This window comes from Tamandua tetradactyla, chromosome 10 (genome assembly GCF_023851605.1).
Source record: "Tamandua tetradactyla isolate mTamTet1 chromosome 10, mTamTet1.pri, whole genome shotgun sequence".
Lineage (NCBI taxonomy): Eukaryota > Metazoa > Chordata > Mammalia > Pilosa > Myrmecophagidae > Tamandua > Tamandua tetradactyla.
Window position 1 is genome coordinate 21,570,637 of NC_135336.1, and position 14,569 is coordinate 21,585,205.

At 46.1% G+C, this 14,569-nt stretch overlaps 1 protein-coding gene across 4 annotated transcripts in view; it reads left to right on the forward strand.

Annotated features, from left to right (window-relative positions):
* MYLK (myosin light chain kinase) overlaps positions 1-14,569 on the forward strand; it is a 318,148-nt gene that overhangs the window by 253,894 nt on the left and 49,685 nt on the right. For all 4 annotated transcript variants that reach the window (XM_077118124.1, XM_077118122.1, XM_077118123.1 and 1 more), the window contains one exon: positions 2,381-2,467. In XM_077118124.1, coding sequence (XP_076974239.1) covers positions 2,381-2,467 — 87 coding nt within the window. The remainder of the gene's footprint in view (positions 1-2,380; positions 2,468-14,569) is intronic.

Below are 14,569 nucleotides of genomic sequence, written 5' to 3' on the forward strand. Positions count from 1 at the left end.
ACTCAATGTGAGAGAAGGAAATCATCTGCCTCTCACTGGACTCTCCCTCCATGTCCACACTTGGAGCCTCGTACTCTGGGGAGTGGGCCACCCTCTGAGGAGCCAGGACAGGGGCTCAGCATTCTTAGCTATACATGGCAGGAACCCCTTATTCACAATCTTGGGCTCCTTTGCTTTTAAGGAAGTGGCAAGAGAAGGATTACAGGCCTTTGGGGAATGGGACAAGGGGCTAGGATGTCAAGTGCTGCTTAAAAGACTTCTTCAACTTGGCTCCATCACCCCCATCCCCTGTCATGTACCGCTGGAAAGTTCTGCTTACCATCTGCGCTAATCATCCCTGCAGTTACAAGGTCTGGCTTTTGGGATTCCTCATGGAGCAGGTGGCAGGGGAACATCCATAGCACAGCCCTGGATGCCCGTAACAGGACACCTGACTTTCTCTGAGTTGCCCTTGAGCTGGGATGATGCCTGCACAGGGTCTCCATCCCTGGAATACCTGGTTACTGGAGAGCGAGCAGGCATTAGGATGGGAAGCAAGCCTGACTGGTATTTGGCTCTCAGAAACAATGGTGCATGGGAGAATTTGTGTGGGCATATCCACATTCTAGGGCAGGAAATGGACCCAGATCTCAAATGGAAGGAGAAATACACCAGATGGGTGCTCTGAGAGTCCACTGCTGGGGAGGTGAGTGTCCCCAGCCCTGCCATTCTGTGCTGCCCATGCCCACTCCCAGCGCCCCAGGAGTCTGTGCTAGCTGCCAGGCCTGCCCTCTCTGGGAGGCAGGGACCATGCGATGGCCCTTCCTTCCCAGCCAAGCCTCAGGAATGTGGCTGAAGCCTTGGCTGGAAAGTCCCACCCCCTCCTTCCTCCCTCTCTTCAGGGGCAGGAAAAGAATAGACAAGAAGGGGGGTCTAAGGGGGAGGCCGCCTCCCAACTCTGTCCCCAAAGAGTGTTCTGGAGGGAAGGAAAGTCAGTGTAAATTACTGGAGCACAGCGATAACAGTTCAGCTAGCTCCTTATCCAAGTCCCCAGGTGATTTCCCTGTAATTTCCTAAAGTTGTCTCCTTGGGCAGGGCCCGGTGAGGGCCTTTTCCACCATCCCACCCAGAGCGACATTTCCTGCTGCCCTGTAAGGGAGGGTTTCCTTTGGCATCACCCACACTTCTTTCCATTAACCTGAAAGACAGAGTGAGTTGAGGCCTGAGGAATTGCACACTCACCTCAGCATTTTTCCATTCTAACCAGCAGGGCAACTGATGAAGGTTTCAGTGTCTACTTTGGGGAGGGGTAAAAGAAGACCCCGGTTTTAATTCACTAGTCTACCAAAAGCCAATAACATAAAATGAGTTGGCTTTTAACAATGGGAATTTATTAGCCTACAGGCTTACAGTTCTGAGGCTGTGAAAATACCCAAATCAAGGCCTCATCGAGGTGGTGTTTTTTTCCTGCAGACTGGCTGCTGGTAATCCTTGGGTCCTTTGCCACATGGCAAGGCACATGGTGGCATCTGCTGGTCTCTTCCTTCTCTTCTGAGTTTTGTTGCATTCATGTTCTTGCTTCCATGGCTTTCTCGCTCTCCATATTCATCCCATTTATAAAGGACTCCAGTAAGTGGATTAAGACCCACCCTGGGCCACGCCTTAATTTAAGTAACATAATCAAAAGATCGTACTTACACTCGGAATGGATTAGCTTTCAGAACATGATTTTCTCAGGGTACATACAGTTTAAAACCACCACAGACCCCAGGTGAGCCCAAGGCTCAGTGTGTCTGAGATAGAGGTCTCACTGACGGTGCCCATCTGCCAAGGGAAGTCTGAGAAGTCGGAGGCTGAAAGCCCCCTCCAGATGGAAGCCCAAGTACAGGAACCTTGTCTACTCTTTCTCTGTACAAAAGGCTTCTCTCCACACAGGTGGCTTTTGGAAATCCAGAATTTTAGCCTGAAGAGTCAAGGCCAATGAAGAAAAGAGATGGGGAAAGGGTGAAGCAGAGGAGCAACAAGTCTGCCCCAGTCCTGCCACCTACCCTCAGTGATGTTATTTCTGGAAACCAGTGCCTGCTGCAGCAGGGAAAGCACTCACTAGCTCCCAGGATAGCCTGTCCATCCATCTTGCCTGGGTGACTGTGCTCTCTCCACCTGATTTATAAGACCCAGTGAAGCAGACTCTCCTTCTTTGGTGCTCTTATGGAGGCTGGTGCTGCGGCCACAGGCTCCTTTCTGCCTAGTAGGCAGGGAGCGCCCTCAGAACAGAATGGGGTAGGAGGATGGAGACACACATGTAACTGTGATTGTGATGGGATTTTGACTGAGGTGCCCCCTCTGCTCCATTCCTTAGAGAGCTGCTGACTGATATTTATTGTTACCTATTTTGTTCCAGATGCTCCTGCCAGTGAGAACACCAAGGCCCCTGAGATGAAATCTCGTCGGCCCAAGAGCACTCTTCCCCCTGTGCTAGGAACAGAGAGTAAGTTATGTTTCAACTTTACTATGCAGAGATCCCAGGGATAGGGAGCCCCAGGACTGAGGGGTGGCATCAGAGACCCCACTTCCTGGTCACTCATTGTGACTTAGCTCCTCCAATTCTTGCTCCCACTGCTGTCCCAAAGAACCCAGTGAACTCCTGTGACCATGCCGGTGACCTTTTCCCAACGTCTCCCTTCCCCCACTCACTCCCCAACTTTGACACGGACTGGGTGGGGCTGCAAGCCTCTCGCATCCATCTCCTCCTATCCATGTCCATCCTCACCTTCACTCAGAACCTTTTCCCTTCTCACCAAGACTCCAGTGTTTCTCCTAACTTCTCCCCAGCTGAACCCATCCACCAGGTAGACCTTTCTGAATTGTACCTCTGATCTTATCACTCCTAGTTGAAAACATTTAGTGGTCCTCAGGCCTACCTAATCCCATATAGACTCCTCCCTGGCCCCTGAGCAAACAGCTTGCATGTTCCTGCCCTATACATATCTACCGTGCACACCTGTTCCAACACCTGTTCCAACCTCAGCCTCTCTTACTGAGCTCTGCCCCCAGTACCTTTACTCCTACTTTATCCTCAAGCCAAGCTGAGCACCTCATATGTGTTGACCCTCCCCCTGTGTACCTTCCTTTAAGCCTTTGCTCCAGTGTCTCTTCCATGGAACACCTTTCTTTCATCTTCACCTGGCAAAATCTCATTCAGAAGCCCACCTCATCCCTGAGGTCTTCCCTGATTCAGCTGAAAGTCACTCTCTCCTCCTGTGAATTCCCACAGCACTTGGCACCTCCCTGCTGCCATTGACCGTCTCCTTCCCAGTGTCCTCATTATTTCTGCGTCTCATTTTCCCTCCTCTAGTTCCTCGTGGGCCCAGACTGGGCTTGTTCTTGTCTTTCAGAATGGGTTGTGGAACCTGACTCCTGGCATGCTCTTATAATATCTCAGAATCCAATTGTGATTGTGGTATAAATAGCTAGGAGAGAAAGGGGCTTCTTTTGTGATGTGGACAGCTGTCTCCCACCTGTTGGCTCTCTGCTTCCCCAAGGGCTGACTTACCCATTTGACATAGGGCCTAGTCTCCATAATACCTTTTAGGGAATCACAAAAATGTTTTAATTTTTCTTAAAATTAAAAAGAAGTCAACTTTTAGCTCAAAAGAATTTTTTAATTAATTCATATTATTAATATGCCCAATTTTGTAACAATGCAGTTATAAAATATCATTTTTGATATTCTTTTCAGTGGAGGAAGGGACCCATAGGGGCAAAAGTACCCAGAGCCTACAAAAGTCTTCCTGCAGCACTAACTGATTGATCTTATTTTTGTGAGCAGACCCATGCTTTGAAATCCCCAATTTTAGCAGAGGGTGTAGAGTTGCTCGAACATCCCCAACGCTTTCTATGGTTTAAGATAAACAAGACAAGACAGTCTCTTAAGTATCCATACTAATAGAGAAAAGCAATTGAGCCAGTTAACTGATTAACTCAAAGACATCTTTTTCTTTTTCCATACCATTATAAGGTATCGCTTTGTCACTTAGTTTTTTTCCTTAAGCCACTTATTTACTTTCTTATTGATTAACTTGGGTTCCTTGAACATATACCAGCCAGGCTTTGGGAGAGATGCTCAGCCTTCAGTATGTCAGGGGCAGCTGAATTGGAATCAGAATTCATCAAGAGTGGGTATTTCATGAGTGAGTGAGGATATATAAACCATTCTAAGAAAAACTTAGTAAGAGCAGGTTAATCCTTTACTTTCCAAAAGGGTTACTTGGGTCCATGCTATATGAGTTATGGGAGAATGTGAGTCGAAAGGATGGAGGGGTCATAGAAGAGCACCATGATTGTGACTCAGGGTCTGACATGGGGGGGGCATCTCTCCTGGGGACAGAAGCAGGAGGTACCCTGTTTGATATGGGAGGGGCTAGCAGCCTCCTGTCTTCAGCCCTGGTGCATACATTCCAGTGAGATCCTGAGGGAAGTGAGATGGGGTCAGAGAAGAGCTGTGAAGGAGAAAACAAGCTGGAGACAATGAGCAGGCTTGGGGAGCTGGGCTGTCTGCCCTAGAGGAGCGAAATGACAACTTTGTCATCATCATATTCTAGAGCCCTGGCTCTCAACCATGGGCGCATATGAGATTTGCCTGGGAAGCTTTTAGAACACTAGTGTCCAGGCTGCACCTCAGACTAATGAAATCGAAGTATCTGGATATGGGATATAGCTTCAATATGTGTTTAAGCTCCCAGGCCATTCCAGTATACACTCATGGTGGAAGTTGTTCTAGAGTGCAGTGTTGGTCTTGAGAAGCAGGAGGGGTCGCCTCTACTCCTTGTGCCAGTGTGAAACTGCCTCAGGACCCCTCTCCTGCCAGGGTCCCCAGAGTATCTCAGCCACCCATCTCCACTCTCTGGAGAGGGAGTAAGACACTGAGCAGTGTGGAAGCTAGAAGCATTCCTGAAGAGGGAACAGAGAATGGGGTTCAGTCAGTGTTGCTGCTTAGGGGGTAGGAGAAGGTGCCTCATCTCTGTAGCAAACAAAGTCATGACTGGATTCACTCCCAGTAGACACTGCTTTACTGCTGAGGGGGATTTTCACTGCTTTTACCTGCACAGAGCTCCATGTTGGTTTTACAGATGTCCTAACGTCTCCCAAAAGAATGGGAGTGTGTCCTCTCCATTGACAGTAATGTCCACTGTGTATCCTGCCTGTCCATCCACCAGCCCCTCTGCACCCCAACCTGCTACCCTTGGGGCACTGCCAGCATCAGCAGGGTGACTGCGGTGGCCCCTCGCCTGCTTATACACACGCGTGCGTGTCCTTCAGGAACCTGCAGTGCTCCCAGGGTGCCTGGATGACTCCATGGAGCATCCTTCTTGGAGAAGGAGATAGGACGCAACAGGAAGTGGAGTATTTTGAGGTCTGCACCCTAGGTCTTTTCTCACTTTGGGGGATAATTTTTATTATTTATTCATTACAAAAGTTATACATGAATGCATTCTTCTTTAAACAATTTAAACAGCACAAAAACACACCAAGTACAAAATGAAACTCTTCTTTCATCTACTCCACTTCCGTTCACCTCCCCAAATAGATTCACAATTACTTTTGCTGTGCGTTTTATACACACACACATACATATATGTGCAAATACACTGGTTGGGGTTTTTCCCCCCCCACAGAAATGGAATCAGACCATCTACCTACCTGTGCAACTTTCCTTTTCTCTTAGCAGGGCCACCCCAAGTCCCAGACATCTCTGATCCAAATGAAAGCCCAAAGATGCCTGTCCCTGAGTGGTCTGGCTGTGCCTGTGTGTTCATTTCTGTCAAGGGTTGACAAGGACCTAATCTAACCAGGAATTCCGTCTTTCCTGCCAGTGGCTGAGGGAAGGCTGAGTGACTTTGTCAAAACGGTTCATGGCTAAATCCCTCTCTGTGCTCCCCCGCCTCCCCAGCTCAGAACCTGGTCCTGTCAGATGTGTCAGGTGTCAGTGCTCAGCCCTGTGGGAAGGCCCAGCCACTGCTCAGCAGTGAGGAACGAGCAGGAGAAGCCAAATCACTCCACCCCATCCTAGGGGTCAGGATGAGAGAAAACTAACAAAAGTGCAAGTCTGGAGGAAGGTGGGAGCAGTTTGGGAAGATTTGGGGATGAAGGAAACTCTGGGCAGGGTTAGGAAGGAGGAGAGGAATGTATTTGGGTTGAATAGGAATGGTAACACTGGGGCAGGGGCTGGGAGGAGTGACTGTGCCACTGCTAACATGAATATTGGAGGTACCTGACTCTGGTCACATGAAACAAGATGCATCTAGCATCATGTGAGGTGCTCAATGTCATTTCTAGCAGGTCTCACTCAATTTTGTTCTTCCCATACCATGTTACAGATACACAAAACTGAGCCTAAGAGAAATACATTTTCCTGCCCAGGAAATACATTTTCCTGCTAGTAAGGGGTGGAGCTGTGATTTTCAACCCTCCTATGTGTTCCTGCTACAATACTCCACGCCTGTGTGCAGTCCATACCTCCCGCCCAGCCCCACAAGGGGGACAACAGAAGGCAGTAGGGACTGGCTGACGGCACTGGCTGAGGTCCAACTGCCATTAGAGCTGGGGGAGAAGGAGGGAGACAGCTGGCTTGCTTCTCTGGATCTTGAGACCTGCCAGGGACATAGCTATATGCCTCTCAATGGGAACTTTTTTTGATACCTTTATTTTGATATAATTTCAGATTTGCAGAAAAGTTATAAGAATAGTACAGGGAACTCCCATATATCCTTTACCTGGATCCACCGATTATTTATATTTTATTCTGTTGTTTTACCATTTTCTATGTGTATTCCTTTATATATATAAGGATAATTGGAGACATCATGCTCTTTACCTCTGATATCTCACTGTGTATCTTCTAAGTACATAACCATAGTAATTATTAAATTCAGGACAGTAAGACTGAGCCAATAATGGTATCTAATCTACAGTCTATATTTAACTTTTGTCAGTTGTCCCAATACTGTCCTTCACGGCTACTTTTCTCCCTTTTGAGGGAAATTGAATACCTGGAGCACTTCACCCTCTCCTCCAGCCCAAGAGCACGTGTCCTCTCCTACCTTTGAAGAGAGAAGAGGAGAGAAGTGCCTGGGTCCCAGGAGAGACGGCATCCAAAATGGAAGGGAGGCAGTAACACCCTTGTTGTAATTCCAGATAACTGATTCACAGTGAGGCACGAGGCATGGCAAGAAAGCCATGGACTAGAAACCAGGAGACCAAGAGCTTGCTTCTGCTACTAACTAAATACGTGGCCTTAATCTAAGGCTTTTGTCTCTTGGGACCTCAACTTCCTCATCTATCAAATGTGTTGGGGGGGCCTTATCCAGTAGACCCCCATGGCTTCGTCAGCTCTGCATCATGGCATTCAATAGATTGCTTTTGAGTGATTCAGTTCGGGTGAGTCAACCTAACTCTCCTTTGCATCATCTGATGTATGAAGGGGTCTGAAGCTGCAGCAAGCATGGTTTAGGTTACACAGAAGAAAACCACCCTGAAAGGAAGGAGACCTTAATCACAGGGACAGATCTAGGGTACTTCACCTGGAGGAGATCTGAATGGCCTGGGAAGTTCTTGGGCATTTTGTGTGAGGGAAGATATGCATGCTGCCTGTGTGAAGGAGGCCTCAAGGGGACCTAAGAAAAACTTTAGAAAATAGAGATGAGGCAGCACCAGTTGGATGCCACACTTTGGGATTCCTTATCTCAGGCTGTGTTGCTGAGGCTCTTAGGAAAAAGCTAGATGAGCAGCCATATGGGGGCTTTTGCAGCTTGAAGTCAGGAACCAGGTCTGGTCCATCCCTAAAACTTCAGAACCCAGCCAAGTGCCTGTCCCCTAAGTAGGTATATAAAACTATTTGATTTTCTACCATGCTTCTGTGATTTGGAAATGATGCTGCTGGAACATCCCTTTGTATCTTCTGCCCGACTTTGGCTTGAGCTTCATCTCCGATGTTGGTAGCTTTGGCTTCAGTCATCACAATGGAGCATCTCAGATTGCAGTGCTTTTAGATGTCTTTGCCATGACTTCCCTATGTGTCTCTCTTTGAAACCAAAAGTCATGTCCGTTTGAAAACATCCTTCCATATCAAAAGCAATGCCCAGTTTTCATGAGGAGTTTCACCAATATCACATCTTTCTTTTAAACATTTTCTCCAGGTCATGGGGAATGTTAAATCCTGATGGGACTCAAAGGGCTGGAAGGAAATGCTGGAGGGATCAGGATTTGGTATAAAGACTTGTTTGACAGTGAAAGATGGGGTGCCTGGGAGAGGGCTGGGGTATTTCCGTAAATGTCTTTAAAAGTTAGCAACCAATTACCAGGTACTCCCAACCAAAGTGTCAGTCTATAAGGAGTGATAGTGCCTTCCTTCCCCCTACATCTGAGATTCTGTGGCTACCACCCACCAGGCTGCCACTTCCAGCTCCTTTCCCAGCTCTCCCTCTATCTCTTACAGCCAGTTAAATGGTAGGATGAATCCTCCCTAGGGAGGACACCAGTCAAGTAGTACTGACATCACTGGCCCAGGCAGGCTGAGCTTTCTCTTTCAGCAACCATCCTGACATCCTGGATCTTGGGGGTGGTTAGGAATAGGTGTTTGCAATAACAAGAAGAGCAGTGTTCCTCTGATATCTTTTTACATGACAACCTTTGCTATGAAGGGAATGTGAGCAGGAAATTTGCCCAGAGGTGCTAATTCTGGAAAAACAACTAATATTCTTCCACAAGTCTGGAGGACATATGGGAAGGGGTGGGACTGGAAGGTGTATGCCTGGAGGAGAGGGTCAGGTCTCCCAGGGCCTGGGACCTGGCCTAGCGTGGGACTGTCAGATTCACCTTTCCATCTCCAGGATTCCCATTGCACCCACTCTACTCAGAGCCCATGGGGTAGGTGATCACTCCACGCTTAGTACAGCCTGAGTCTCCAGGAGAAGCATTTGACAGAACGTAAATGCTGATTTTGGGAATTCAGAAGGGTTTGATGTCTATTTTAAGTACCTAAAAAGAGAAATGTCCCCAGAGAGGCATAGACCCTGGGACCTCTCTGTATCCAAACCTGTTAGCACTAGTTCCCCAGTTCTCCCTTTGATTTCCATGATCTCAGACCCCTTCGATTCTGTGAGACCCACCTTCAGGCTCTGTAAGCATCTCCCAAAGGTTTGCTCTGATCTCTTTGCCTTGCTGATTTTACAGGGGTCAGGGGAAAGCGGCACTTGTGTGCCTTCAGATGGAGCAGTCTGGAAACCTCTGTGGAGTACTGACCTCCTCCCTCCAAGAGCAGAAAGAAGGTTTGCCAGGCCAGGACTAAGGCTAAGGTTCAGTCAGGCTGGGGCAGAAGAAAAAATGGTCCACCAAGACAATTAGGAAACTGGCCTCAAGTTTTCCAGTGCTCTTCCAAATTTGACTCTTTGATTCATGATGTTTTCATGGGCTACTTCATTTCTTCCAGCCTCAGTCTTCTATCTTTGGAAGTCTGGCAGGTAACAGCAGGACGCTCCTCCTTTAACATGGAAAGTTGCGTAAGGATTCAGGTCCCATGATTTTATATCTCAGCAACAGAGCCCAGGTGTGGAGGGGAGTATTTCTTGGGAATTCCAGTGTTAACAGAGATCCGTAGAGGTTCCACTCATTTCTTTCAAGAGCTGTTTATCAGGCATGTGTTGGTACTGTGCTAAGCATTGGGGGTACAGAATATGAACAAGGTGGGCACTGTTCCTGTCCTCTGGAAACTTACCATGGTGTGTATGTGGGGGGGAGGGGGGGAGAGGTTTTCCAATTGCAATGCTTGGTGGTGAATGCTGTGATAGAATCTCCTAGGAGGAGCATGAAACCCAGCCTGGCAGCAGAAAATACAGGAGCTGAGACCTGCCTGAAGAATGTACAAGAGTCAGCCACAAAAGAGGGATCAGCATATGCTTGAACAAGAGCTTGAGGCAAGGCCCTGGTATAGCAAAAACAGAAAGGCATTTAATGTATAGCATAGAGCAGTGCTACCCAAAATGTGGTGCCTGAACCAGTAACATCAGCATCACTTGAAAGTGCAGAAATCTGTATTTTTAGCAAATTTTTAGGTGAACAAAATTCATGTGAAAATTTGAGAACCACTGGTATTGAGTATTAAGAGCATGGTTGGGGATGTTCTCCAAGAGGGAGCTTCAAGAAAGAAGGTTGGAGATGAAATTTGAAAGACGCTTGTAAGACACATTTGGACTCAATCTTAAGTAGCTGTGGGCAGCTGCTAGAGAAGTTTAAGCAGTGGCATGACATCAGAGTTGCATTTGAGAAAGAAGGATTCATATATTAGAGGTGGGGCTAGGAAACCAGAGGCCTAGGAGATGCTACAGATTGGACTAGAATGGTGATGATGGGGACATTGGAAAGTAGCAGATGGAGGAAGTATTTAGTAGATGGAATTAAGAGATGTTAGTAACTGGTTATGGGCAGGGAGGGGGCTTAGTAGAAATGCAGACAAGGAGCAGGTCTGAGAAGAAAACCCTGGATTTGGTTTTGCAGACTAAAACCTTGTGGTACCTGGGCTTGCAGTACCTGCTTGATATCTCCAAGGAACTCAAGAAGTTCGCTACACATGTGTAAGCTCAGGAGAGCGGGCTGGAATGAGGGAAATTTAAGAAGGAGCAAAAAGAGGAATAAAGAGAGAGACAGTAAGAGCAGCAGTGAGCAAAGAATGCACTTCCTGCATGGGAGTGCAGGAAGTTTGGAAGCTGTGCTGTGCCAGGAGGGTCTGTGTCCCCCATGGCTGACTAGCTAGGGGAGGTGACTGAGCACCTGCTCAGAGGAGCAAGTAGAGGTAGGATGTTCTGGCTTCCTTGCCTGACCCTGTTTGGATTTGCAAGGATAGTTGGACTTTTTTTTTTCTTCAATTGCTAAAATATTCCTTTTTGACCATGGCTGGTGCAGGAAGTTTGGGTTGTTAGTTAAGGGGATGAGAGAGAAAAGGGAAAAACAGATAAGAAGAAGGATGATGCTGGACATCAGGACCAGCAAGAAAGTCACCTCTCTTGAGGACCAGAATTTCTCAAGGTGCAGCATGAGAGATCTCATGTAGGTATAAAGCTGAACTGATAAACTGTGTCATACTAAGTTGTTGAAGGGCTCTGGGGATCTGTTAGTATGGGAGAGAGGTATGAATGGGGGGGGGGGACTGAATTAGAGCATGCACTATATACTGCCATACTTCCTTTATGACTTTGATGAATTCTTTGCCACGGGTTTTATGTATTCGTCCTACAGTTTTTTAATGAGGAAACTGAAGCACCAAGAGTTTAAACCATGTGCTTTAAGTCATAGCTTATTGAGTGACAGGGTAGTATTTGACCCCTGGTCCAGCTCTAGAGCCTGGGCATTATGCAGAGGGACAGAGAAAGATCTCAAAGACTGGATTTGGAGATGGAGCCGAGTGTCAGCTGGAGTAAAGGAAAAGCAGGAAAAAAGCAGCCTTATACTGGGAGTTAGGAGTCATAGATCCTATTTCTAGCTCAGCCACATCTGGCTTTTTGAACCCTACGAGTCACCTGACTGTTATGTGAACCCATCTCCTTTTTCATAGAATGGAAACAATGTGAGGCATCCTGCTTGTGTTTGGTTGGTATAAGAACCAAATGAGAAAGAGGATGGTGGGGCTGAGTGTCAGGTGACTCTGCTTTCCCAGGAACACAATTAATGTATGTAAGCCCAGAACACACTTAATGGATTTCAGCAGATGGTCATATAAAATATGTATAGAATAGGAAATGGAACTGTGTTAACATTTAAAATTGTTTCCATTGATAGAAACTTACCCAGTTTCAAATGCTAACCAATTTAAATGGCAGAAGCTCCACTGACGGAACAAACTCACAGCAAAGCAAAAATTTGGCCTTCAATCCTATTTAACTAACACAGAAAAATATTAGTTTGGGCGCTCTTTTAGCCACATGGTTTCTCCCAGAGCTGTCAAGTATGCCCCCTAGCTCCCCACCCCAGCCATTGTCAGACTTTCTTCCTGGTCCCAGAGCCTATTCACAGTCCTCCATGCAGCAGCTCCTCACAGCTGGCTTTCCCTCTCCAGAGGAGATCAGACCCTGTTGCTGGCGGAAGCCCTTTCCTCTGCTTCCCGTGGACCTCTCCCCTCCCTATAATCTGGGAGGAAGAGAGGCAGGGGCTTTGTGACTTAGCCATTCATCAGCATCCCAGGGCTCATCCTGTCTCTATTCCCAGGATATTCAGCTTTCCTTGCTCCTCTTACCCTCTAGCATCTTCAGGCTCTCCCTCTTCACTAAGCCCTAAGTTTCTTTTTTTTTTTTTTAATTAATCAATTAAATTTCATCACATAGTTGCATATTCATCATCATGATAATTTCTTAGAACATTTGCATTAATTCAGAAAAAGAAAACAGAAAAAAATTCATACATACCATACCCATTACCCCTCCCTTTCATTGATCACTAGCATTTCAACCTATTACATTTATTTTTACATTTGTTCCCCCTATGATTTATTTATTTTTAATCCTTATGTTTTACTCATCTGTCCATAAGGTAGATAAAAGAAGCATCAGACACAAGGTTTTCACAATCACACAGTCACACTGTGAAAGCTATATCATTATACAATTATCTTCAAGAAACATGGCTACTGGAACACAGCTCTACATTTTCAGGCAGTTCCCTCCAGCCTCTCTGTTGCACCTTAACTAAAAAGGTGATATCTATTTAATGCGTAAGAATAACCTCCAGGATAACCTCTCGACTCTGTTTGGAATCTCGCAGCCACTGTCACTTTAGTTTGTCTCATTTCTCTCTTCCCAGCCCTAACTTTCAAACCTGTGCTCTTCTATCTTACCTTGAAAGAAACCTTAGCGCATAGTTTCTCTTCTGTCACCAGGTTTTTCCTTGTCCTTTCATCTCCAGAATCCTTGACTGAGTTGACCCTTTTCCTCTGGAGTGACTTCTGACCCTGCTGTTCCATTGAAACTGCCCTCTCAAATATCACCCATCACTTGATTCTGGTTGTACCTGCAGCCCACTTCTCAATGCCCATCCTCGCTCCACACTGGATGGCAGAGACAGTCCTTCTTCTACCTCTTTAGATCCTTCCACAGCCCCTCTCCTTCCTCCCAGCTCCTCACCATGGGCATTGCCTGAAATCAGACGTTGGCCCCGTCTCATCTTTTATTGCATTCTTTTCTCCAATGAACTGACCCATCCTCACCATTTCCATGATCATTCCATGTTTGATTCTGAAATCCTTCACTAACAGCTCCCTACCCCCAACCTCTCTGTGGAATTCTCATTCTGGATTCTAGCCTACATACAGATTAAATATTTTCATCTACCAAATTCACAAGACTGAACCAGCCTCCCCATCTTTTACTCCACAATTCCATATTCCATTAGTCTGATTTTCACCACTTCTTTTAGCAAAAATTGCCAAAGTAATCTCTGCTACCTCCCAAATCCTTTTTACCTTTCTTCTGTTTCTCATCACTCTGATTCTTTTCTCTGAGCCACTGTGTGGTCTGACCTATGGGCTCTTTTCCCTCCTCCCATCCGGTCCAGGTTTTCTCTAGCCTTAAGGTCCATTCTATGTGTTTCATTTTCCCAGTTGCTGAAACAAATACCATACAATGGGTTGGCTTAAACGGTGGAAATATATTGACTCATGGTTTTGAGGCTAAGAGAAGTCCACAAGCAAGGCCTCAGCAAGGCAAGGCTTTCTTCCCAAGACTGTGGCATTCCTGGATTGGCTACCAGCCACCCTTGGCTTTACTGTCACGTGGCAGTGCTCACAGTGGCCTCTCCCAATTTCTCTCTCTGCCTGAAGTTCACTCTACCTATAAAGGACCCAGTAATCCAGATTAAAGCTCAACCTGATTCAGCTGACCCACACCTTAAATGAAGTAATAACTTGAAGAGATCTTATTTGCATTGGGTCCATACCCACCAGAACTGAGGCCAGAACATGTCCAAACTGGGGTGTTGTAACAATTCAGTCCCTCTATGATCTACCTCTTACTTAGCCTTTCCTAACCATCTTCTCAACCCACAGCATTCTCTCTTTCTGCTTCATTCAAACAGACATGTTATTTTGGCTGGATGACACATCTTCCTCTTTTTAAAAAACTTTTAAACTTTCAGTTTGGAATACTTTCAGACTTATAGAAAAGTTGCCAGATTAGAACAAATAATTTATTTTATACCCTTTACCGAGATATACCAAATGTTAACATTTTACCATGTTTGCTTTATCTTATATTCTCTCCCCACCTCCATTTCTCCCTTTCTGTGTGTAATACTTATGTATTTTTGTGTGTGTGAGCATTTTGAAAGGAAATTGCAGACATGACACCACTCGACCCCTGACTACCTCAGTGTATATTTCTTAGAAACAAAGACAATCTCTCATAACACTATAGTTTGGTGATCAAAATTGATCATTGCATTGCATTGATGCAATACTACTGTCTAATTTATTGACCTTATTCAAATTTTGCTAGTTGTCCCATAAATGTTTTATTATGGAAAAAGAAAAAAAGGAGTTTTTCCTGAAGAG